We start from the raw sequence: 24,537 nt of genomic DNA, 5'->3' as shown, positions 1-24,537 counted from the left end.
GCTGTTGTACATAGGGTCACTATGAGTCGCAAACGACTTGACGGCACATAACAACAAGTATAGGTAGCAGTCTCCATGACTTTGGTGAGATGTTAACAGAGAATTATGGAATTTACGGGAGCAATGAGATTCTGACCTTCGGTGGTTAATTCAGAGAACACCGTGTAGGCAGGCGATTTGTGAAGGGGTGGGTGGGTGAGTGGAAAGGCTACATGCATAGCTAATGAGGAATATTTATCATGCATCTACTTCATCATGTCTCTCAATGACCTGCCTAATAAGATAGCATGAAACTGCCCTATAAACCTTTACAGATGTAGACTGACTCCTCTTTCTCCTGCTGGTGGATTCAAACCGCCCTGTCATTTTGAGAATGAACACTAGCCATGGAGCTACCAGGGCTCTGGGTGCACCTCAGGAGGCCTTCAAAGCCCCGAGAGGCTGAGGGGGTGACCACGGCAGAACCTGACCTGCCATGGCTGGAGGCAGGTGTCCTAGTCTGCTGGCTGCAAGCCCATTCATTTTGCTTCACCACCTGGCTTCCTCTGGGACCTGTCAGTGCACCAGGGATGGTGGGGCATCCTAGAGCTGCAGGAAGTGACCCAGGAGCAACTGCTCGCTAAGGCAGGCCCCCAGGGAGCCAAACTGCTGGCTTTGGCCCTGCCAGTAGGCTGGCTGAGAAGAGCAATGATGTGGAAGTATCTTAATGTTTTAAATACATAATCTGGGATTAGAAACCTATTCACATGACCTTTGTCCGTTCTTGCCTGGAGCCACTGCAGTGTAAGTTAATAAATAGTGCTGGAAATGGGCAAGGGGAGGTGGGGTTTACACTGGTGCTCCAAGGGAACTGAAGGAGACTTCAGTTTCCAGCACTTAATGTTACTTTCTAGAGCACTGAAACCATCTGGTTTGGATGAGAAGATGGTCCTCATACTTCACCATCAGAATTACAGTGGTGGTCTTGGCTGACAGTCCTGAATTCCAAGCCTGTTGTCTAACAGCTGTCCTCAAAGGTTGACTCAGTTTTTAGGATCGAGTCCACTGGCATGTGGGTTTGCTCCAACTCACAGCAACTCTGGAGGACAGAAGTAGAACCGTTCCGGTTTCCTAGGTTGACATTTTTACTGAAGGAGATTCCCCATTCTTTTCAAATTACTTTCATTTAACAGCCAAGCATTTAAACATTGCACTATTTTTGTGCTCCTTATGTTGATCATTTGTTGTTGTGTACCATCCAGTTGGAACTGAACCGATAGTTGTCCCTTGAGCGGATTTTCAGAGGCAATAAATAACATGGGAAGAGACTGCTCATCTTTCTCTCATGGAGCTGCTGGTGGACTTGAACCATGGGCCATTGGGCTAGCAGTACAAATCCTTTCCACTAGGTCACCAGAGGTCCCTTAAGCATAATGCTCTACAAATGTTCTTCATATGAAGTTTACAGTGGAAACTTTTAGTAATGTAGGTTCTCAGGCTGCAGCCAGGCTCAGGGCTAGGATGCAGTGGTCTGCTTTAACCAGGTCCGATTCTAGACCTGAGGCCATCTGTCACCATCTCCTCACTGGGGCTTTACCTGGACCTGTTTTCCCAACTGGAAACTGAACAGCACCTCCCTATCGTATCTCCTGAGTGACTTGCCCAGTGGGGCAAAGGGAATTAGGACCCAGGTATTTGTTGATCCTTATCACTCTGTTCAGGGCAGAATTCTCACCTTCCTTGTGAGAGGCCTGAGCTCCCTTCTGGCCAGTAAAATGTATACAAACATACTGTCAGTAGAGTTTCCATAGTAGGAAGGAGTAAAGAGAAAGGCCCGAGATCTACTTTGGAGAAACAGCCATTGTAAACCTGGGGTGTGTATGTGAGCTGGGAAGAGGGAGGCAGCTGACAGCAATCACTTCAAGCCCGGCCCTGTGCCCCCTGGTGTGTGGGTAATGCACCCACACAGGGAAGCCACAGGACAAAGGGGCCACATGCTCCTGGGTTTTTAAGAGTGTGAGACCTGAGTGCTATACTTTAATACAACAGAAAAGGCGAAAAAAAAAAATTTTCTAAACTGGTGCCCTTGATGTGTTGGAACAGTTCAATGGTACTTTCTTCTGGGCTCCACCCCGCAGCCCAGTTGCCTTGGGTTGAGACTCAAGACTCCACTCTAGGCCATGCTCCTGATTCCTCCCCTTCATCATGAGTCCTGGATGCGCCTGTGTCAGAGCAGGGGACCTGTGTTGTGGCTGAGTGGTCTCGAGTCTATTGATTCTACTTTTTTAGAGGCGAATGTTCTCAGTACTCAGCTGAGGAGAAAGACTGGAAAGTGAAGCCTCCACTCATGCAGCCCGCTGTGCATGATGTGTGACAGTGGAGCAGGTCAAGAAAGGGTCCTGTGTTCTGATGTGGGTGCTGCCCTGACCAACACAGCAAGGGTCCTGAGCCCCCTTAGATTCCAAGTCAACCACATGGACTCAAACACAGGAATGGGGACAAGCTTTCTACATACCTGCCGACAAAAAAATGGCATCAGCACAATGAACTGAAGTAAGTTTCGTTTATTCTAGGGCAAACTCAAAAGGGTTTTCTGTTGTTGGTTTTCATATTTAGCAAATTCTAGCACATTAACAAAAAACTCTGTACATTTTCCATGATACATTTGAGTGAAACAAGTATGATATAAATACAGATATGGATGTAACATGAAAAAGCCTAAACAAAAAACAAACAAACAAAAAAGCCCAACCTAGGTGTGGGGTCATGCGTGTGAACACAGCGCCAACAGAATGATTGTGGTGGCTGGTAATTTTCAGAGTGTTTCTTTTTCATTTCCAAACATTATTGTTAGCAAAGTTCTGGTGGAAAGTCTATACAGTTCTTACTTGTTGACCTTTAATGTGTAACAGTATGCTTGATAAATAAATGGCAGCAGGGGAAGGAAAAAAAAAAAAGACTTATGAGACCAAAATGCAGCTGCATCACTGCATAGAGAACTGGTAAGCTAGTGACAGCCATAGAAAAGGCAGTTGTCCCGGCTGGGTGTGGCAGACCAGGGCTGATGCCTGGCCCTGCCACTGGGCTGCAGGTGCCCACACCCCGCCTGCAGAGGGATGGTGCAGCTGAAGGGAAGCAGGAGGTCAGGTGAACCTGCCCCAGGCATGGGGCAGAGGTGGCTTCTGAGATCCTGCACAGGACGGTAAACAGGAGGCAAACCATTTTGGGTGCGTAACTGTCTTGTGATTATGACAGTCCTGTAGAGGCAGCAGCGAAGGCAAGGCGACTGCAGCTTCCCGATGTCAACTCCCTCCCCATGAGGTGGCGGCGGCGGCATGCGAGCATCCCCTCAACGGTGGGTGCCTCGATGGGCAGGCGCGGGGAGCAGCAAGGTACAGACTGCGCCCAAGAGGCCTGTGAAGTGATTGTCCCTCTCTCTGGTCAGGAGGTGGAGGGCTGGGCAAGTGACATTCGAGGCTAGCCCTTTGTGAGTACTATGCAGAGACGAGACAAGCTCAAGATTCTTCCCAGCTACACCTGGGGGCCAGGGACCTTCTGGAGAGTCAGAGAACTGAAGGAAGAGGTATTTCTAAATGCACTGGATTCTAGGAACTCATAAATAATCTAACTGGAAGCAAAGTTCTACAACAGAGTGGGAGCCCAAAGATTTCTGGACTCATATAGGGAGCATCAAAAAGAAAATGATTAATGAAATACTAATATATAGCATCAACCAAGGCAGGCCTGGTCCTGTTGTTTTAGCCAAAAGCAACTCAGTGTTCTTCAGCCATTTAAAACATCCCCTGCAGTTCCCAGAGAAGCAGCCGGAGGCACCTCCTACATTCTCCTCATGGCATCCAGCATGGGTTGATCCTGGGCCTGACAAGGTGTTTTTTACAGAGCACATTCCCAAAAAGCTATTTCAAGTAAATTATGAATGAAGAAGTAGAATGTTTGCTACAGTGTTTTTTACAACTTCCAACAAAATCTGAAGGGCTGGGGTAGGAATCAGCATGAGAACCACCCCATTGGGACTCCTCAGTCCTGCTGCCCCAGTGGATGCTCATGGCAACAGAAAACGTCTCCTTACAATGAATGTCAAAACAGGCATTTCCTTAAGGAAAAAGCAGTTCAATTTAGAGGCTGTATAAGAGAATAATAAAAGACAATCAGAATTCTTGATGATTACATTACAAATTTCCATTTGATTTTAAGAATATTATTCAGTCTGTTACCTAACAAGACTTGAAATCGTTAAATTTTTTTTCTTGAAGAAATGAAACCACACAAGGATAAGGCCTTAGTGGTTTCTCACTTAAGAGAAGGAAAGAGATTCCAATTAAGTTCCAAATCTTGGATTTTTTTTTTGTAATATGCTTTTTTATCATAATTACTTTTTCCTTAAACAATGACTATTTCAACTGATGATCAGAGGAATACTTACATTTACAAAACAGAATGATTCTGACATACAGTTTTTTTCCTGACTTTTCTCTGATCTTAATTAAAAAAGTAAATAAGGTGGCAAATTTGCCATTTATCACACAAACTGAGAACATTTTAAAATTAGGGGTAGAGGAAAAGATACCACTATATCCTAATCATTAAGTACCCTTGAGAATCACTGAGAACATAGTGTTTTTTTAGCAGTGTGACAGCTTTTCTTATATCTTAAGTACTTCATGAAATATCTTCTTGGACACCCTCTCAATGATGCTTTTGTCTATCTTGATTTTTGTGTTTGGAGTTAGGTTCTAAGAATTCTTGTAAATGAGAGCCTTCAAGAAGCATCCTTCAGAGACAATGAGGAGCAGACCCTGGAAGGAGACCACGGGGCTGAGAGTGAGGAGGTGGCCCTGGAAGGAGATAACAGCTTGTTGCTCCTCACACTCAAAGTTAAAAAAGGGCAGCGTGCCCCACTCTAGAATGAAAAAAGCAAAATTCCCAGTGTTTGTTAAAAGGCTGTCTTTCAACTTTTCTCATTTGTTGACCAGACTTGACATCTTTAGATGTTCCTAAAAATCCACCTTAAAGTTATACCACGCTTTTATGCTGTCAGCTGCAAAAGGGTCAAATTTCTGTATCACATAGGCTAAATTTACAAAGAAACAAAACATGGAAAAAAGAGCAACCCAAATTAACATCCACCCCCAATAATAACTGAAGAAAAAAATATGCTACTTTCTACCACGTGTCGGCGTGAGACTGAGTTTGAAAAGCTGGCCCCACAGTGTCGTGACCTTAGTAGCCGCACGAGATGACATGTCCAAGTATGGCTCTTCTCTGATTGCTTTGTCTCGTCTGAAGACTGCACTGCAGGCCTTGCTTCCTTTACATTCAATACCAGTAAGATTCTACATAAAAGCTGGAAGGGACCAAAATACTGATTGTAATAAATATGTTTGGGCCTCCTTGTACTGACTAGGCAGTTGATGAAGGGGGTGAGGAGAGGTCTTTGAGGCACCACCGATTGCTTCTAGGTCTACACAGAGGTCTGGTGCTGCCATTAGCTGTGTGTGGAGACGTCAGATGAGGAGCTGCTGTTGCTGTTTGTGGTCTGGGCCCTCTTTATATATAAGTTTAATAGCTTCATCTGAAATGAGAAGATAAAAGTGAATTAGTAGGACAAATAATCAGTGAAAAAGAAAACAGGAAGGATCTCAAGTGATAATCAGAAGCCAGAAGATTCCTTGGGTAAGAAACTCTTGGCAGAAACACCCACTGCACGTCTTTGACTATACAGCCCCGTGCCATCCCCACATCTGCCCCGCGTTCTGGCCCAGCACTTAAAGGGATCCTTCAGCTGGGCTTCTGAGGTTATGGCGATTTTTTTTAAAGGATACATATGTTTTTGTTTTTTTTTTTAAATTTGTATTAGCTTGCATCTAAAATTCGTATACATTGTGCTTCATTCATATAGCCTGGGTTTCACACATTCCTTTATTCACATTGTGTTTCATATGATCACTCTCATATGATGTGTTTTATAAAACTAATCACCATTGATCCGTGCCCACTATCATCCCATCTTTGCAGGTCCTCATTGGATCTTTCATAATTCTATAACCCTCCCTCTGCCCACCAAACTCTGTGACCCTCTGATTTCTCCACCCCGACCTGAGTCCCCTTGCCTCCTCCACTTCCCCCTTTGGACTTTTATATACATCTTACTAGTTATCCTTATATTTTCACAATAATGATCTTATGCAGTATTTGTCCTTATAAGCCTGAGTTAATTACACAACAAAATGGTCTCTTGCATCTCCCATGTCACATAGTATTTTTCGAAATCTTTGCTCTTGAGTGCTGCATAGTAATCCAGCATGTGAATGTACTACTATTTCTCAATCCATTTGTTTATTGATGGATATTTGGGCTGTTTCCATTTTCTTGATATTGTGAATAACACTGCTACGAACATCAGTGTACAAATCTCTGTTTGTGTCTCAGTTCTTCTTTCCATAGGGTTTATTCCTAGCAGTGGAACAGCTGAATCATATGGAATTTCTGTTTCCTCAGCTTTTTGAGGAAACGCCAAACTGCCTTCCAGAGTGGTAGTTGGCTCTACTTCAACAGCACACAACAACAACAACAGGGCTACCATTTTATAGTCCCACCAACAGTGTATGAGATTTCCAATCTGTCCACATCCTCTCCAAGATTTACTGCTTGCTGTCCTGTTAGATGTTGTCACTGCCACTGGGGGGTGAGATGGTATCTCACTGTGGTTTTGATTTGCATCTGATGGCAAGTGATTTTGAGCATTTTCTTCATGTGTCTGTTGGCCATCCAAATGTCCTCCTCTGTGAAAAGTCTTTCCATGTCTTTTGTCCATTTTGTAATTGGGCTATGAGTCTTTTGAACACTGTAGTATTCTGTAAACTTTTGTTCTGAGACCCTTGCTGAGGTTATAATCCTTAATGGCAAGAGACTGCCCACCATTCCCTTCTCGTGGAGCAGCTGGTAGATTCAAAGCACCAGAGATGCATGGGGAAACACCATTTGTGCTAGACCACAAGAGCTCCTCTCAGGGGGGTAGTACTCACCAACATTATAGCAGGTACTAGGGCTACCAAAAGGGAGCTCTGGGGGCCTAATGGTAAGACGCTGCGCTACAATCTCAAAGGCACAGGATTTAAATCGACCAGCTGCTCTATGGGAGGATGGGCAATCTCCTCTCATGCGATGAACTACCTCTGAAAACCTGCTGGAGGGTCAGCTATGAGTTGGTTCTACTTCAACAGCACACAACAACAATAGGGCTACCAAAAGGAAGCTCTGTTGGCCTGGCAGTGGGAAGTGCATTGCCAATCTAAAGGCAACCTATCTCCCATCCAAGAACTAACCAGGTCTGACTCTGCTTAGCTTCGGAGATCAGACGAGATCGGGCATGTTCAGGATGGTATGGCTGTATGAGAACAGAGGCACAAACTGAGATCTGTACACCAATGTTCAGAGCAGCATTATTCACCATCGCAAGAACATGGAAATAGCCAAATGTCCAAGCATAAACGAATGGATTGAGAAATTATGGTACATTTACACAATGGAATACTATGCAGCATGCAGGAGCGATAACTTTGTAAATTATTACCTAACTTGGGATGGAATGGAGAGCATTATGCTAAGTGAACGAACTCAGTCCCACAAGGATAAATACTGTATAAGACTGTTATTGTAACAAACAACAAATGCTGGCGAGGTTGCGGAGAAACTGGAACACTTTTTCACTGTCGGTGGGAGTGTAAAATGGTGCAACCACTGTGGAAGGTGGTATGGTGCTCTCTCAAAAAGTTGCAAATAGAAATACCATTTGACCCAGCAATTCCATTACTGGGAATATATCCTAAAGAAACCCTAACTGTCACCCAGGCAGATATATGCACACTCATGTTTATCATGGCTTTGTTCACAATATCAAGGATTTGGAAACAACTCAAGTGCCCATCAACAAACAAATGGATAGAGAAGCTGTGGTATATTCACATACTAGAATACTATGCTGCATTGAAAAACAAGGAACTCATGCAGTATTATTCAAAATGGGTGACCCTAGAGGACATTATGCTGAGTGAAGTATCTCAATCACAAAAGGACAGGTGATCCATGATGCCACTATTCTAGAATGAGAATGACATCAGGGTTGGAGTGAGACTGAAAAAAACTGGATAAATTATGTACACTGCATTGAAACAGATGAGGAAGAGAACTGTTTGAAAGCGATATATGTATGGGTATTATGGTTATGACAAGAGTCCAGAACGAAGGTTGCATAGTGGAGTACATACTCAGGGTGAGGGGTGGGGGATTCTATACCAATGAAATAATTTTTCTTTTACTTTTCAAAGAAAAGAACAAACTGGGGGGAGAGGTGTGCAGGGGGAAAAAATGCAACAATGAATGTATGGAAATCCAAAAGCTGTGTAAACGTTCATTAACACGTTGCTGCAAATGACGGTTAAAAAAAATGTGTTTCTAAGCACGGTCGTCAATGAAGTGTGCGGCAATGTGTTAAAATTATTTTTTTAAAAGAAAAAAAGACTGTTAATGTAGAATGAGTATAAGGATCCGGGAGAGGTGGAAGAGGCTGGAAGCAGAGGGATGTGGATGTGCAGGGGGAGAAGGGGATTAATCGTTGGGTTGTACAATTTGATGGGGGGAGAGTGAGGGAAATTGAAAGAATTTGTTTGAATCTGTATTCAAGTTTTGTAAATAAAGTAGGTTAAAAAAAAAAAGAGGGGTGCAATCTGTACCCACTAGGTGCTCTGTAGGCGAAAGATGGGCAACTTCCTCTCAAGTGATTTTGTTGTAGCTGGTGTTAAATGCCCTTTAGTCAATGTTGACACTGTCCATTTTATGACCAATGGATCAGAATCCTAGTCTATCCTGTGCTACCCTGACCTCTGACACACTCGAGCCCACTATTACAGTCACTGTGCCAATCCATCTTGTTGAGGGTCATCTTCTAATACTTTTTAGAACAATTAACAAAATAAGATTAAAAGGGCATCATGTGCCCAGGGATAAAGGTCAGCAGCCAGAAAAGGGTAGAACAGACTGAATGGAAAACGTGAGGAAGAAGTACAAAAGGGTAAGAGTGCTGTGTTACATGGGAGCAATGCACTAAGTCCTCACAAAGCCACCCCCATCTACATGGGTATATGAATTGTCAAATGAAAAGCCAATGGGCACTGTGAATTTTCATAGGAATCACAACAAAAAGTTAAAAAAGGAGGAAAGAAACTCTAGTACTTTATCTAATGCACTGAGCTGAGGTTCAAACTCAAATTAACTGCTCTTGAGTTATAAGTGACTAATAGTTGACCTGCCAGCAGGTATTTAGGGCAGTGAATACCACAGGAGGAGTGTGTCCACCTTTCTCTTGAGGAACAACTGGTAGGTTTGAATTGCATGCCTATACGTTGGCAGCACAACTTCTTACCACTAGGCCACCAAAGCTCCCAGTTCTAGAACCAATTCCATTACTAATTATGACCTTTTGAAGGGCACTGAAATCCTGAACCCTGTCCTCACAAACATGACGCTGTTCAGAAATTAGCGTTGTCACATGATGTTGAAGAGGGAAAGCTAGTGTAGCTGTGGTTGGTTGGTGCTGCATGTCAGTTCCCACAAATAGTGACCCTAACCACAACAGAACGAAACCTGCCTGCCCTGCACCATCCTCACAGTCCCTGGTATGTCTGAGATCAGTGTTGTACCTGTTCTGTCAATACATTTTCTTAAGAGTCTTCCTCTTATTTGCTGACTCTCTGATATCCTTGCCCAGGGATTAGTCCCTCCCGACAACTTGCATAAAGTATGAGAGAAGTAGTCTCACCAAACTTGCTTCTAAGGAGCATTCTGGGTGCATTTCTTCTAAGACAGATTTGTTTGATATGTTGGCAGTTCAAAGCCATCTTAGTTGTCTAGTGCTGCTGTATCAGTGATAGAAACCCAAAGGCACACAGTTCGAATTCACCAGCAGCTCTTCAGGATAAAGATGGGCAATTTCCTTTTGCGTGATTTTGTTGTCAATAAGGGTCATCAACTTCTACTCACAGTTTTTTAAGTCTTTAGGTAAAGATGGCTTAAACCTACAAAAATCAATTATCTTATTGTTTAATAGGTTAAATATCCAAAATTAAGGTGAGTACATTTTCAGTGCTGGAGAAAAGCCCTTGTTTCCTTCAGCATCTGCTGGCCTGGCAGTCCTTGGAACCTCCATGTGTCCTTTCTCAATGTCAGTCAAGGAGCTTCCTCATGCAGGAATCTGAGTTCAAAAGGATGTGCACTCCACTCCCGAAGTTCTGTCTTGTTGGTGCTGAGGTCTCTTTCTGGCCTAGCCTTCCTCCTTTTTTAACTCTAATGAGATAAAAGGTATTGCACACCACACTCTAAAGAAACCTCCTTTACACAGGATCAAGGAATGGTGCAATCCACCCTTATTCCTCTCACAATTGCTCAGTTTATCAGATCATGGGAGATCCTAACATAATTTCTAAATTATGTCATTACATATGTGTTTTTAGGGGGAGGGGCACAATTCAATCTTCAATCTTCACCAATACCACAATTCAAAGGTATCAATTTCTCTTTCAGGCTTCCTTTCTCATTGTCTACCTTGACATACAGATAAATTCCACTGAGCTCACTGTCTTCAGGTAGAAAACAACTCATAGCTGACCTTCCAGCAGGTTTGGAGAGGCTGTAAGTTAATGTAAGACGATTCTCCATCTTCCTCCATGGAGCTGCCAATCGGCCACTAGAGCTCCCTCCACACGTGTTTATATGTAAATGTGTGCGTGCACATGTTGTTATGTGCCGTCGAGTCACTGGCAACTCACAGCAACCTATGTACAACAGCCCTAAACCCTGCTCTACACTGTGTCAGTCTTATTGACTCTGACACGCCTATCCCCATTACCCCAGTGATGGAATCAATCCATCTCATCGAGGGTCTTCCTCTCCTGCACTGTCCCTCCACCCTCCCAAGCATGATGTCTCTTTCCAAGGACTAGTCCCTTCTTTCAACATGTCCAAAGTATGTCAGACGGAGCTTCAGAATCCTTGCCTCCAAGGAGAAGTCTTAGCAGTCCATGGTATATTCAACACTCTTCTCCAGCACCACAGCTCAAAGGCATCAACTCACCTTCTATCATCCCCAGTCATTATCCAGCTCTCTGATGCACAGCAAGTAATTGCAAAGACCATGGCCTGTATCAGGTGCACCTCAGTCTCCAAACTATACACATACATACAGATATATTTCAAAGGAAAATACTGTTCATCTTGTTCCCACAGAGCCACTGCTCGGTTTGAGCCACCAAAGAGATGGAGTGTTCAAGGCAACAGAGCAATTTCTACGCCACTAGAGCTCCTGTATATACAGTCTGATTTTCATCAGTAAGTGCTTCAAACTTTTTTTTATTTTCAGCAATCAAGACTGTATCACTTATACATGGAAGGTTGTTAATGAGTCTTCCTCCAATCCTGATATCACAGTCTTCATATAGCCCAGCTTTTTGGATTTGTTCAGCATACAGATTTAATAAGTATGGACAAAGGACATAACCCTGACACATATTTCTCCTGATTATAAACATGCAGTATGCCCATGTTCTGTCTGAAAGGCTGCTTCTTGGTTTGTGTATCGGGTTCTATATGAGCAAAATTTTTTTTCTTTTTTTTTTTTTTATATGAGCAAAATTAAGTGTTCTAGAATCATGATTTTTTTACAATGCTGACCTAGTGACAAGATGCTGCACTATAATCCCAAAAGCACATGGTTCCAGGCCACCTCTGAAAACCCACTGGAGGGTCAGCTATGGGTTGGTTCCAACTCTACGGTACACAACAACAACAAACCCCCAAGAGACCATTCAGACTAGGGTCTTTTCGATCACTTGCTATGCATCTGAGAGCTGAACAATGAATAAGGATGACAGAAGAACTGATGCCTTTGAGCTGTGGTGTTGGAGAAGAGCACTGAATAGCCCATGGGCTGCCAGGAGAACAAACAAATGTGTGTTAGAAAAAGTGCAGCCAGTGTGCTATGTGGAGTCAAAGATGATAAGTCTTTGCCTCACATACTTTGGGCATATTGCTAAGAGTGGTTATTTCTTGGAGAGACATGATGCTTGGGAAGGCAGAGGGGCTGGCGAAGGAGAAGAAGACCCTCAACCAGGTGGACTGACATGGTGACTGCCACAGCGGGCCCTAGTGTGTGTCAGGAAGTGTAAGGATGGCACAGGATAGGACAGAGTTTAGATCTATTGCTTACAGGGTTGTACTCAACTCAAAGACACCTAACAACAACATCCAAACTTTGTAATCATTCACACAACTGATTGCCCTGGCACAGTCAATAAAACATAGATAAACTTCTTTCTTGTGGTGTGCCATGAGCCAGAACTAACCCTCCAGCATTGTTTTCAGAGGAGATTGCCCGTCTTCCTCCTGTAGAGCAGCTAGTAGATTTGAACCACATGCCTTTGGGACTATAGCGCAGCTTCTTACCACTAGGCCACCAAAACTGTGTTGTTAAGCAGTTGACACAACCTTGCTTGCTGAAACCAACAGACCTGAAGTATTTGCTGCAGAAGGTCAAGAACTGTAATCTTCAATATGGACTGAAGTGCAACATCAAGAAGACAAAGATTCTCATCACTGGGCCAACTGGCAGCACCATCATGGAGAAGAGACTAAGGCTGTTAAGAATTTCAGCTTGCTCAGCTTCACTATCAACACTATCGGCTCCAGCAGCAGGAAATCAAAAGCTGAATTGGGTTAAGTCTGCTGTCAGGGACCTCTCCAGAGTGCTGCAGAGCAATGATGTTAGTATAGAGACTAAGGTGCACCTGATCCAGACCATGGTCTTCGAGCTTAACATTACTAAGGAAGACAGAAGAAAAATCAAAACTTTTTAGTTGTGATGCTGGAGAAGAGTATTGAACATATCATGGACTTCAAGAAGAATAAACAAGTCTGTCCTGGAGAGGGTGAAAACAAGTTGCTGCTTGGAGGCAAGGATATTTGAAGTGCTGTCTCATATACTTTGAGCACGTAGCCAGGAGGTACCAGTCCTTAGAGAAGGACATCATGCTCAGTGGAGGGACAGTGCAAGAGAAGAAGACCCTTGATGAGACAGAATGACACAGTAACTGAGGTAATGGGGTAGGTGTGTCAGAGACAATGAGATTGGCTCAGGATAGGGCAGAGTTCAGAGCTGTTGTGCTATGAGGTGGCTATGAGTTGCAGGTAACTTGATGGCACATAATAACAACATCTTTCTGGAATTCAGTGCTTTTAGTAAGATCCGTATGATGTCAGCAATCATATTCCTAACTACATGTCCTTTTCTGAATTCAGCTTGAATTTCTGGCAGTTTTCCATCTTTTCAACATTCTTTTTATGTTAGCAATCTGTTGCCTTCAATGTTCTATTGTAAGGCATATGGAAAAGGCAAAAAATTCACCCTGCTCTGAGGCAGTATAAAATCTAACTGTAGAGACAGAATAAACACACAAGGAAACATATGGCATCTTGAGTGGATACAATGGGTTATAAGTGGACCAAATAATGTAAATATTCTTCTCAGTTTTCCCACCTTCAGACTTAAGAGGAACCAGTGCTCATCAAGTGCACCTCCTATTATCACTTGTCCAGATAACATGTCATCTGTGCACACCTCTCCTATTCTGCATCTGCATGGATGGCTCACATGGTTCCATCCTGTGACCTGCTCTGTCTCGACTTCTGCAGACCATCCCATCTTTCACACTGAGTTCAATCTCACTTCCTTAAAGGAATCACTCCTGTTCCAGCATTGATTCCCATGGAGTGGGAGTCTCCTATTTTACCAATGGAAAAGCTGAGGTTCAGAGGTTTGCTGAGGGTCAGCTTGTAAGGGGAGGAGGCATCAGAAGGCAAGCCAGCATGCTATCTGCCTTCAAAGCTAATGCTGGTGCTATGGTAAAAGTCCACTTTCCAAAAACAGGACATACAGGTGCTGGCCCTCTTATTCTAGCTGCCCTTTCTAAGACTTTGTCCAAGCAGTGGGAGAGAGTGCTCCAACAGCGTGGCTGGTTACCAGGGATGGGAGAAGCCATGCTGGCTTCATTCTCTAGTTCCTGCTTTGGGCGACTCAAGAGGCAGCTTAAGCACCATGTTCTGACACCCAGCTGACATGTACATGTGAGTTCACACAACTCATATTAATATAGAAGAACTATCACATAAAAAAGTTAATGGTTGAATGAACTGGACTACCAAGGCAGAAAGGTGTCATGGTTAGCCTCTCTAACCCACAAACTTGAATGAACTTATAGCTGGAGATGGACAAGCACTTGTCCTGGGTAGGAAATGGGCATTTTGGACCAATACTGTCAAGAGTGGCGGCATCAGCTCACTGCTGAGTGTGGATAAGAACACATTTTTATTTTCTAAATCCTTTGTTACACATACAAATTGAGATGATGGGACAACTCTCTTACTTAGGAGAGCAAACATGCCAGAAAAGCCAAGACTGAGCACTATTTTTTTTGGACAGATTTTCCCTTTCACAAACCCAATTCCCACTGTGATTACTGTTTCCTGGTTCCTCACTGTCATCAGGCACCACACACAAATCCCTGGTCAAGGGCGGTGGGGACGGAGGCAGACTTCAGAGCCAGCATGCACCTGCTGACTCTTAGTACTTTCGTGGGCTGTGGTGGGGAAGGCTCTGACGAGAAACGTGGGAGTGGTAGTAGCGTAGTTGGGTAGCCCCTAATCATGGAGACACATCAGGCCCATTTGTAACTTACAATCAGTTTTCTCTTACGTACAAAGAGAATTCACTAAGGGTCTCCCTTCTGGACGCAGAGTTCTTCACTGGAGGTGATGCGCCTCCTCATGATGTATGGTCAAGTCTGCAGATGTTTGTAATTACCACAACTAGGAGGTGGTGCTTCTCCTGGCATCTGAAGCATAGCAGTTAGGGAAGCTGCTAAATACCCTACAACACACAGAAGATGGCCCGCCACAAAGATTTACCTAACTCCAGTGACTAAGTGCTGGAGGTGGGAAGCTCTGCTATGGACAACGGGACAGTCATCTGTTGCAAGCACTCTGGGGGTGCAGCTCTGAGATGCACAGCTGTGCTAAAGGAACAGCCCTATTCAGAAAGAAATGGGCCTCATTTTTCTTTTCTCCTACGGAGAAGGGAAAATGTTTCTAGCATTATGCTTTTCATGACTTAACTTATAGAGTAACATTTATCTACAGCTCTGATGGGGGGAACTCTTAACCCTTGAGGCTGCACTTATCCAGAGGCAGTCCTGGCACGTGCAGAGGTCTCTATGGGCCTCTGAGATAAAGTAACAGAGTCCTCTTTCACTCAATGGCCTCTAAGTTGTTAATCAACGCCCATACCACCGACCTTGTTTATGCAGAGCCTTGGCTTCTCTACCTGCTCTGGCATGTCTGATTTGAGAGCTCTGGGGTTTTAGGGAAATATTTTTTTCTTATATTAATAAGCACTTTGGCCAACCTCATTTCCAAAGAACCAGTGCTCCTTTCAGCCCATTTTCTGCCCCTAGTTCTCAAATAAAGGAAGGAGAAGCAGTGAAATGAGTAAAAAGCCTGGTTTCAGGAGTAAGCTGACTTTAACCGCCCCCCCCAAATCTTACCCCCCGCCCCGGTAGGTGAATGGGGGATTCCAGCCCAAGTTTGTTCTCTCTCTCTCTCTCACACACACACACACACACGGCAGGTTATATATGAATGTGCATCAACTATTATTACTGTTGATACCCGTGAGGGACTCAGTTCTGATTCAGTGATTTGTTATGCTATCAGTGAAGTTTCCTTACTGCTCTGTGAAGGAAAACTGGTTTCTAAACAAAGTCCTCTTTCTTTTGATAATAAACCAGAGCTCAAAGTTATTTCAAAAACAAGCGTAAAGACAGACTGCATTGTATAAACTTAGAGTGACCTTAAAATGACTTCACTACAGAGTCAGTGAGTTTCAGATGTAGAAAGAAAGTGCTTCTGGAAAAACGAGGCCCAGCTAAACCACAGATGGTGAGAAAGCCTGTGCAGAGACAGGTGCTGGAGCGGAGCAAACAGAACTGTGATGACGGCAGGGCCCAGGCGTGCACTCTGGCTGTGTAACTCTAGACATACCTTGCTCCCTGTGAGCTGTGCGAGGTGAGGCTTCAGGTCTTCTCCAATTACGGAATAAATAGCCACCAAGCAAAACACACTGGCCTTACGTACACTGCTTTCAGTGTTGTCATAACCCTGTGGAGTCAGAGGTGAACACAAAAAGAATAGGAGATAAAAGATTTGTCTCTCAGTCATATTCCACCAATCATTACACAATGCCCCAAACATTCCCTCTTAACAGGTCAAGAGTAGCTGTCCTCTGGGCGGCCACGGTGGGGGCTTGTGGAGTGGAGTCTGACTCAAGACCACCTCTCCACAGCAGACTTTTCCACAACCAGCTGCCTGGCAAGAATCATAACATGTCACAGGAGAAAAAGGATGAGAAAAAACATCAGAAGAACAGAAACTTGCCTCCTTAATGTTTATCCCAGTGGTAAAAAAAAAAAAAAAAAGAAATCAATCAATCATAGGTATAAAAATGGCTTAAAAGAATGCCTGTGGCGATAACCTGTCAACCCTGCTAGCAAATGTCCAGTGTCCAGCCTGGCAGAGGTACCCCTCCAGAACTGGACTTGTACCCACCTGCCACCCTGTTTTTTTCCTTCTGTGCTCACTGTACAAACAGCCTCAGGCTTTTGCAGCATGCATGCCTCTGACCCTGTGCCTGGATTAAGGTGGCTCTCAACAGTATGTATTGAAATTGTCAAACAAGGTGCTCAACAAACAGTAGCATTTATTAAATGTGAATCAAATTTCTATCCTTTCCCACTGACACAGCCCTCCTTCTTCAAGGCTCACCTCTCATGTGAACCTTTGTAGGATCCTTTCTGTTCCTCCCAAATGATCTCGTAATTCTCCAGCTGAACCTCTGCAGTAGCTCAACACCAGGGACAATGATCTACCTTTGTCTACATAGTTGTTATGCCCCATGGTAGAGGGAAAATCCAGAAGGCTGTGCCATAACAGCACAAACTATCTTTTAGCCTTCCAGTTCAATGCCTTACTCTTAGGAAGATCTCAAAAAATACTAATTGTATATTAAGAGTGAAGGTCATCTTTTGATTCTGCTCTCAGTCTATCTCACCTAGACCTTAAAGCCCACAAACAGTTTGCAAAACTATGAGCAAATTATGTTTAAAGTAAACAAAGTTTTATTTGGTGAGACACATTCTCCTTTGCCTGGAGAATCTCCCTGTTCTGATCAGGGACAGGCAGACTACAAACAATAGAGAGAGCTTTGAAATGTTCATGCTACAACGTCATAAAACCAAAAATGTGGGCCACTAGTTGGTCCTTCCTCGCTGTCCCCTTTTCCCAGAACCCAGTGAGGAGACTCACAATGCACTGCACAGTCACTCACAGAGCTGCTGTGCCCGCCAGCTGCAGAGGTGCCTACCTGCAGCAAGCCTGGGATGATGTCGGGGAGCAGCTGCAGCAGGGACTCCTTGGTGATCCTCTCTACGACTTTGGTCTGCATTTTGATAGCGGCGAGGTTGATGGGGTAGTCAGCCGTCTGGATGATGGGGCACAGCACTTTGATGCACTGCTCTGGATGGATGGAGCTGGCCAATGTAGATGCAGCCTCCTCAGCAGCTCTCACCACCTGAAAACAGCAGCACCCCCTGAGCTGAGTGCCCCACAAGGACCACCAGAAAGGACTGTTGCTTCCGCTCACCTAATGTTAGGTATGGTCATCACTTCCTCTGGATAACATCAAGGAAAATAAAAGCAGTTTATCTGGGAGGTCATTTTAAAGGGGACATGGAAAGCAGTTATCAAGGGTTCTGGCAAAAATTTTACAACAGTGAAGTGATCCCACACACCAGCAGCTTCAGCATCCCTGGGAATTGTTAGAAATGCACATTCTCAGGTCTCCCACGAGACCTCCTGACCTGGAGATTGTTTCAATAAGCCCTGGCTGATTCTCAGGCATACAAAATTTGGAGACTCTTTGGCTCAGAAGACCAGGTTCTGAGAGTCTGAATGTAAACGCTTCTTTCCAGTGTCTGTGGGATACCACAACTGGAATATTGGAAATCCTGGGAAGAAAGCTGCTTCATCCAGATGCTTCCACGGAGCTGACCATGGTAGCACAGCTGGGAAGGCTCTGGCAGAAGCCTTGGAGAAGGGTTTCCTGAAAAGTCTCTTCTGGAAAGCTGCTTTCTTGGGAATTTGTGATCATGATACCCTTCACCCTAGACTTTTAAAGAAATACATGAAGTGACCACCCCAGCACAAAAAAAGAACAGCGTGGAAGAGAAGCTGCCTCTGACCAGTGAAGAGCCCTCATGTGCACTGAGACCACAAGGACACAAAGTGCATGGATGACTACAAGACAAATGGGTGTAGAAAACGTGGTGCTGAACTCAAAATCCAATGAAGAAGAGCACAGAAGAAAACATGGCAGAAAAGAGCCTGAGGTACAGACTTGAAAGAAAACCGCAGGTATGGCATTTACAAGGGGCTGGGCAAGTTTCTGAACCCTAATTTTACCCATGTGTCAAATGGGCATAGCTCATAGAGATTATATGGTAAATAAGCAAAGGATAAACTCAAAACTCATTACTGTCAAGTCAGAAGTGACTCAAAGCCGAACCTTCACCAGGTTTCTGAGGCTGTAAATTCCAAGAGTAGAGAAGGTCTATCTTTCTCTGGAGGAGAGTAGATTTGAAATGCCCACTTTTAGGTTAGCAAGACAACTCCCTATGGACTATGGCACCAGTGCTCCCAATTCAAGGTATATTGTTGTTGTTATGTATTGTTTAGTCAGAAGTGACTCATAGCTGACCGTCCGGTAGGTTTTCAGAGGCAGTCAACTGCACAGGAGTTGAATGGTCATCTTTCTCCTAAGGAGAAGCTGGTGGATTTGAACCATGTGCCTTTGGGTTGGCAGTGTAGCTCTGCACCACTAGACCACTATGTTCTCTAATTCAAGGTAGAGAGGATAGGAAATGACAACTATACTCATTCTTCACTTACTGACATGATTAAAATCATTATGTGAAAACAGGTGCTATGTGAAAATGGAGGATGACCATATTAGGTGACAAAAATGGCAGGTAACATTAATACAAAACTGCCAAACCATGGAGAATCACAACCCAGCCAAGCTGACACCACAACCTTAACGATCAATCAGTGCTATTCTCACCTCTCACCTCAGAATCGGTTACTGTAAATACATGTCAATACAGGTATATTGCTATTATATAAACTACATATAAAGATAGCAGGCCATATGCTTAGGAAGTATGATGAAAACCTAATGCCCTGGACCAGACTATCACTATCTGCTCTCAACTTCAATATGTAACACAGGAGACAAAGGTCACTGAATCAACACTGCAATCAGTCCAGCCCTTGTAACCAGAGAATGACCATGAAAACAGTGCATGGACCCTCTGGAAAGCCTCTGTGGTTCTAAGCAGGAAAGGAGCAGGGAAAGCTTGAGAGAGGGGTAGGCCCCAACCTAGACTCAGAGGTCTCAGGTGCTGTTGACTTGGGGCCTCTCTAGGAGAGTCCTAGCTGCAACCTCAGAAAAGACTCTGTGTGTCCATGCTTACTCCATGAGGTATACAGAATCATCAATGCATGTGTTCTGCTCTCTGGAATAGTAATTTCTCTGGGAAATTGCTTGCATCACATTTTAAAAAACCAGTAAAGCAAGAGCAGGCTGAGCAGCTCACAGGAATCACTGGCTGGTGCAAATGGTTAAGGGGTCAGCTACTCGCATACAGATTCATAATCTGAACCCACTGAGGAACCTCTAGAAGCCTAGGAATCTGCTTCCAGGTTATAGCCTTGACCACCCAGTTCTACTCTGCACACGGGGCTGCTATAAATCGCAACTGAATGGATGACAATTAGCAACAGCAGCAGCAAGCAGCCAGTGGTGAGCTTCTCACTATGACGTTCCAGTTCCATCTGGCCTTTGACCAACAATACCTCAATACCTGGCAATTAAAACGTAAAAAGACTGGAGGGAAAGGCACAAAAGATTTTAACAATAGTGAGAAGGTTATTGGTAGTTTTTAAATTAAAACTGAGAATTAATTTTCAGAGCCAGAGAAAAGGTATTCCTTAAAAATCTATGTTAATTGTCTTTCGGACATTAAGGTCACTACAAGGTGCCCTCTGTGGGTTCCACATGGGAGTGTAAAGTGCACACTCCAGGGAGCAGCTGCTCCTGGCCCACTTGTGTGGAAATGACCCTCACCACGGGCACAGGCAGGTGCCTCTGGGCTGGTGGTATTAGTACTTAACATCACCGTACAAATTAAAATCAAACCTACTAATAGCTGAATATGTTACACATTATCTGCTCCCAGGGTCTTTTGTTTGTTTTTTGACTGGAAAGCTTTTTAAAATATAATTTAAAACTACTCTGTACCAGTACAATATATTAATCTTAGAGATGTAAAATGTTATCAGCTGTTAACGCATTTGCAAAAACCACACATCCTACTTCAGCTTTATTGCAGTTATCTATTTATCTATTAAGAAAATAATACTTTTTACACTAGAAAAACATAAAATTGCTTTCACTATAGAGAAGAGACAATCTGATTTTTAAGACAATATTCTATGAGAACATCTACTCAGAAAATAACAGGTTTTCACAGGATACCAAAATGGAGCGGTGCTTTGGCAAACCCAATAAAAGCATTGTTAAAGACCAGGCCGTGGTACTGAAGCCAAACTGTATGGGAACTCTTCATCAGAAATCTAGAGGCTGCGCAAGGTGGTTTCTTAGACTTAAAGGGTTGAGGCATTTTTCATTGAGCATTCTGAAATTCTCTTAGCGACAACCACGCTCTCAACAGCCATGTGCACGCTTCCTTCCATCTACACAATCTCTCTCACAATTGTTTAGATCTCCTCCATTAATTTATGCTGATATAAAACATTAAGTTGAATACTCCCTGGGTCGTTATAATCACCAAGTTGCTGTTAGGGGCTTGTTAGTTGACCATCACCCCCAATCCTCCTAATGAACAACAGTTCTGAACCTTAGCCAATCATGTGCCATCTTCACAATTAGTCTCATTGTTAGTGTCACTGTGGCAATTCATCATGTTAAGGAGCTTCCTCTTTCTCTGATCCTCTACCTTTCCCAGTATGATGTTTTATTTCAAGGACTGGCACCTCCTGACAACATGTCCAAAGCAAGTGAGACAAAGTGTCACCATTCTTGCCTCACAGGAGCACCCGAGTTGCATTTCCTCCAAGACAGACTTGTTCTTTTGGTAGATCATGGGCTATCCAGTACTTTTCTCAAACCCACAGTTTCAAGGCACTGATTCTTCTTTTGTCATCCTCACTCACTGTCCAACTTTCGAATGCATAGGAAGCAACTGAAATTGGCAAAGCTTGGGTCAGACACACCTTAGTTTTTAAACTGACATCTTTGCTCTTTAGAGTTTGGAGGGTCGTTGACAGCAAATTTACCCAATGCAATTTTTTTTAAATGACTCATGTCCTTTACAGGACCCCTGGTGGCACAGTCCACAGGGAGCTGCACGGCTAACAAACAGATGGGGCCTCCCTGATAGTGTGAATCCACAAAGCTCTTCAGAAGAAAGCTAAGCAATCTCTTCTCACGGGATTTACAGTCCTACAATCCGCTGAAAGGTCAGGTATGAGTTGGCTCTGACTTAACGGCAATGGGTTTGAGTATTTTTTTCAAGCTTTATCTCCTGTAAAGCACAACCTTTTCTACATGAGTTTCTGTTGTTTAGAACGGTTGCTCATGACTGACACAGCAAACCTCTGGAGTGTGTTACACTAACTGGCATGTACATGTTTTCACCAAGGAACTGGCATGGGAAACAAGGCAGAGAATAAATTAAACGGCTAGTGTGAGTTTTGGGAAAAATAACTGTACACAGCTCCCAGTGTTCTGTTTTAGGTGACATGCTAAATGCAACAGCCCAGTTACTTGACAAAGAGCTCAGGCTTATTTCCCCAGTAATCAACAGTTTTCATAGAAGTGGAAGAGACACTCCGAGAAGCCTCTTATGCAGTGAATGATCTTGAATGTGGGGCTCTTCTTTCTCTGTCCATGCACACCCTTAAGGCCATGATTACTGTTGGCTGCCAGCAAGCTTATTCTGGCTCACAGCAACCCCATGTACCCCACATGTACAGAACAGAACTGCTCCCTGGGGGTTTTCCAAGGCTATAACAGTTCAGAAGCAAAAAGAGACTGCAGGACTGTTTTCCAAAGCACCACTGAGTGGGTCTGAATTACCAATGTTTTGGCTAATAGTTGAAGTTGAGCATTTCACCAAAAAAAGATAAAGAGATGATAGAGAGAGATTCTCTCTTTTCTAACTGGAATCAGCCATAAGCCTAAGCTTTGAAACTACAGGCTTTCCAGTTAAGTATCATTTTCCCCACTGTACAACATATTGGCCAGAAGGCTGGAAAGTACTGGAAACCTTGGATAAATCACTTAAATTCCTTGGGTATGGAGGATAGTGTAAAGGACTGGAACCCCCAGTTGATTTCCTAGGAAAACCCACATTAGAAAACACTGACTCAGAGGTGTGTAAGATCTGCTGGGAGGAGGGAGGAACTCAGCGGGCACAAGCAACCGAGATTCATGTTCTAGCAACCACACGCCAACCATCCAGTCTTCCAACTGGACAGTGAGACAATGAGGCAACACAGCAAAACCAAGTTGTGTGGGACCTCAGGAAAGGCCTCCTTTCCTTCCACTCCCTCTCTTCACGCAATGGCTCTGTCAACCTGAGGGAGCTGTCCTTAGTTTGGATAGGAGGGAGCGGTTCAAATCTACCAGATGCTCTGCTGGAGAAGGAGGGGCAGTCTCCTCCTGCGCAAGTTGGATCGGACTCGACGGTATACAATAAGAAAAAAAAAAGGTAGATATTAGGCAGAGGGTCTTCTTCAGATCTAGTTAGCTTACATGCAAGCTCAAGGTTAGAGCTTCCTCTTAAAAAATTCTAGAATTCGGTACCTGTGTGACACTTAATCAAATGTATCTAACATGGGATTTTCTGAAAATGGTAGATAAGAAAATGCTTTAAGATGAGTAGTCTGAGGTCCTCCCCTTCACTGGGGTTAGAGAAAGTTCCCCAAGACAGTTTGTACAAGTCAGGGAAACGTTCCTGCTCTCTACATACCACTCCACCCCCAGCTTTTGGTGAGCTGCCCAAATTGAGGTGAACTTTAGGTTCTGCCCCTGTGTTCTATGTAACAAAAGAAGCAAAGATTATAAATGTAAGCAAACAGAGAGCAAGAGTAAATATAGGCAATAGAAAGAAAGGAGGGCAATGTGGTTTAGTGGAAAGGGAGGCCAGGGCTGGGCAAAGGTTTTTAGAAAGGAAATACCTGGGATCCTGCAGACATTTTGGTCATAATCTGCCTAGAAGTGATCAAAGTTATTCAATGTATTGCTAACTTGGTTTTTGTTTTGTTTTCTTTTTAATGTCAAAAGAAATTTGGAAGAATACACTGTGACACTGATGCATCAAATGTGATAATGGTTACCCATGGCGGACAGTGTTTGTTGGAGCTCCCCAATTAAAATGAGCTTGTAAGCAGGAGTGGCATCCACTTCTGAAAGAGCTTGCCCCTGGAAAACTATGAACATGGAGAAATGATGATGAAATTTATACAAGTGTTCAGGTCTTTCATTCATAAGGTTGTTATGAGTCACCTACGACTTGAAGGCACTTAACAACAACAACAACAACAACAACGAAAACACAGGGATTCTTTTTTAAAAGTCAGGGAAAAACTAATGTTCATCTAGGAAAAGTTTAATTTTTTTTTTAATTTTATTTTGTTATTTTTGTGTATGTACTGTCAAATCCGATCTGACTGGTACAGGAGGGGACTGTCCCTCCTTCTCCAGCACAGCATCTGGTGGATTTGAACCGCGAACTTCTTGGATTGCAGTGCAGCTTCCTGCCACTAGGCCACCAGTGCTGATCCGGGCAATTATCTTAGCAATTATGATGCATACATCAGAGAGTTGGACAGTGAATAGGGATGATAGGAGAACTGATGCCTTTTGAGCTGTGGTGCTGGAGAAGAGTGTTGACTATATCATGGACTGCTAGGAGAACAAACAGGTTTGTCCTGAAGAAGGTGAAGCAGGAATGCTCCTTGGAGTCAAGGATTCTGAAGCTTTGTCTGACATACTTTGGGTATGTTGCACGGAGTGACTGGTCCTTGCAGAGGGACATCATGCTTGGCAGAGTGGAAGGGCGGCACAGGAGAGGAAGACCTTTGATGAGATGGATCGATTCTGTGACTGGTATGGTGGGGAAAAGTGCGTTTGAGATGGCTAGGTTACAGGACAGAACGGCATTTAGGGCTCTTGTACATAGGGTCGCTATGAGTAGCAAACGACTCAATGGCACATAACAACAACATATATATATA

General features: G+C 43.8%; 1 protein-coding gene across 2 annotated transcripts in view; it reads right to left on the bottom strand.

The window, feature by feature from the left end:
• Positions 1 to 5,234: 5,234 nt before the first annotated feature.
• Positions 5,235 to 24,537, bottom strand: part of CLASP1 (cytoplasmic linker associated protein 1) — a 346,681-nt gene continuing 327,378 nt past the window's right edge. Inside the window, exons 30-32 of one of the 2 annotated variants that reach the window (XM_006895130.1) lie at positions 17,522 to 17,728; positions 16,144 to 16,260; positions 5,235 to 5,572 (exon numbers count right to left, since the gene is read on the bottom strand). In XM_006895130.1, coding sequence (XP_006895192.1) covers positions 5,486 to 5,572; positions 16,144 to 16,260; positions 17,522 to 17,728 — 411 coding nt within the window. In that variant the 3' untranslated portion in view covers positions 5,235 to 5,485. The remainder of the gene's footprint in view (positions 5,573 to 16,143; positions 16,261 to 17,521; positions 17,729 to 24,537) is intronic. The other variant, XM_006895129.1, reaches the window with a different exon arrangement.

This window comes from Elephantulus edwardii, unplaced genomic scaffold, assembly GCF_000299155.1.
Source record: "Elephantulus edwardii isolate Elephantulus edwardi_28Jun2011 unplaced genomic scaffold, EleEdw1.0 scaffold00160, whole genome shotgun sequence".
NCBI lineage: Eukaryota > Metazoa > Chordata > Mammalia > Macroscelidea > Macroscelididae > Elephantulus > Elephantulus edwardii.
The sequence above is the reverse complement of the archived record's forward strand: the minus strand, read 5'-3'. Positions and strand labels throughout refer to the sequence as shown.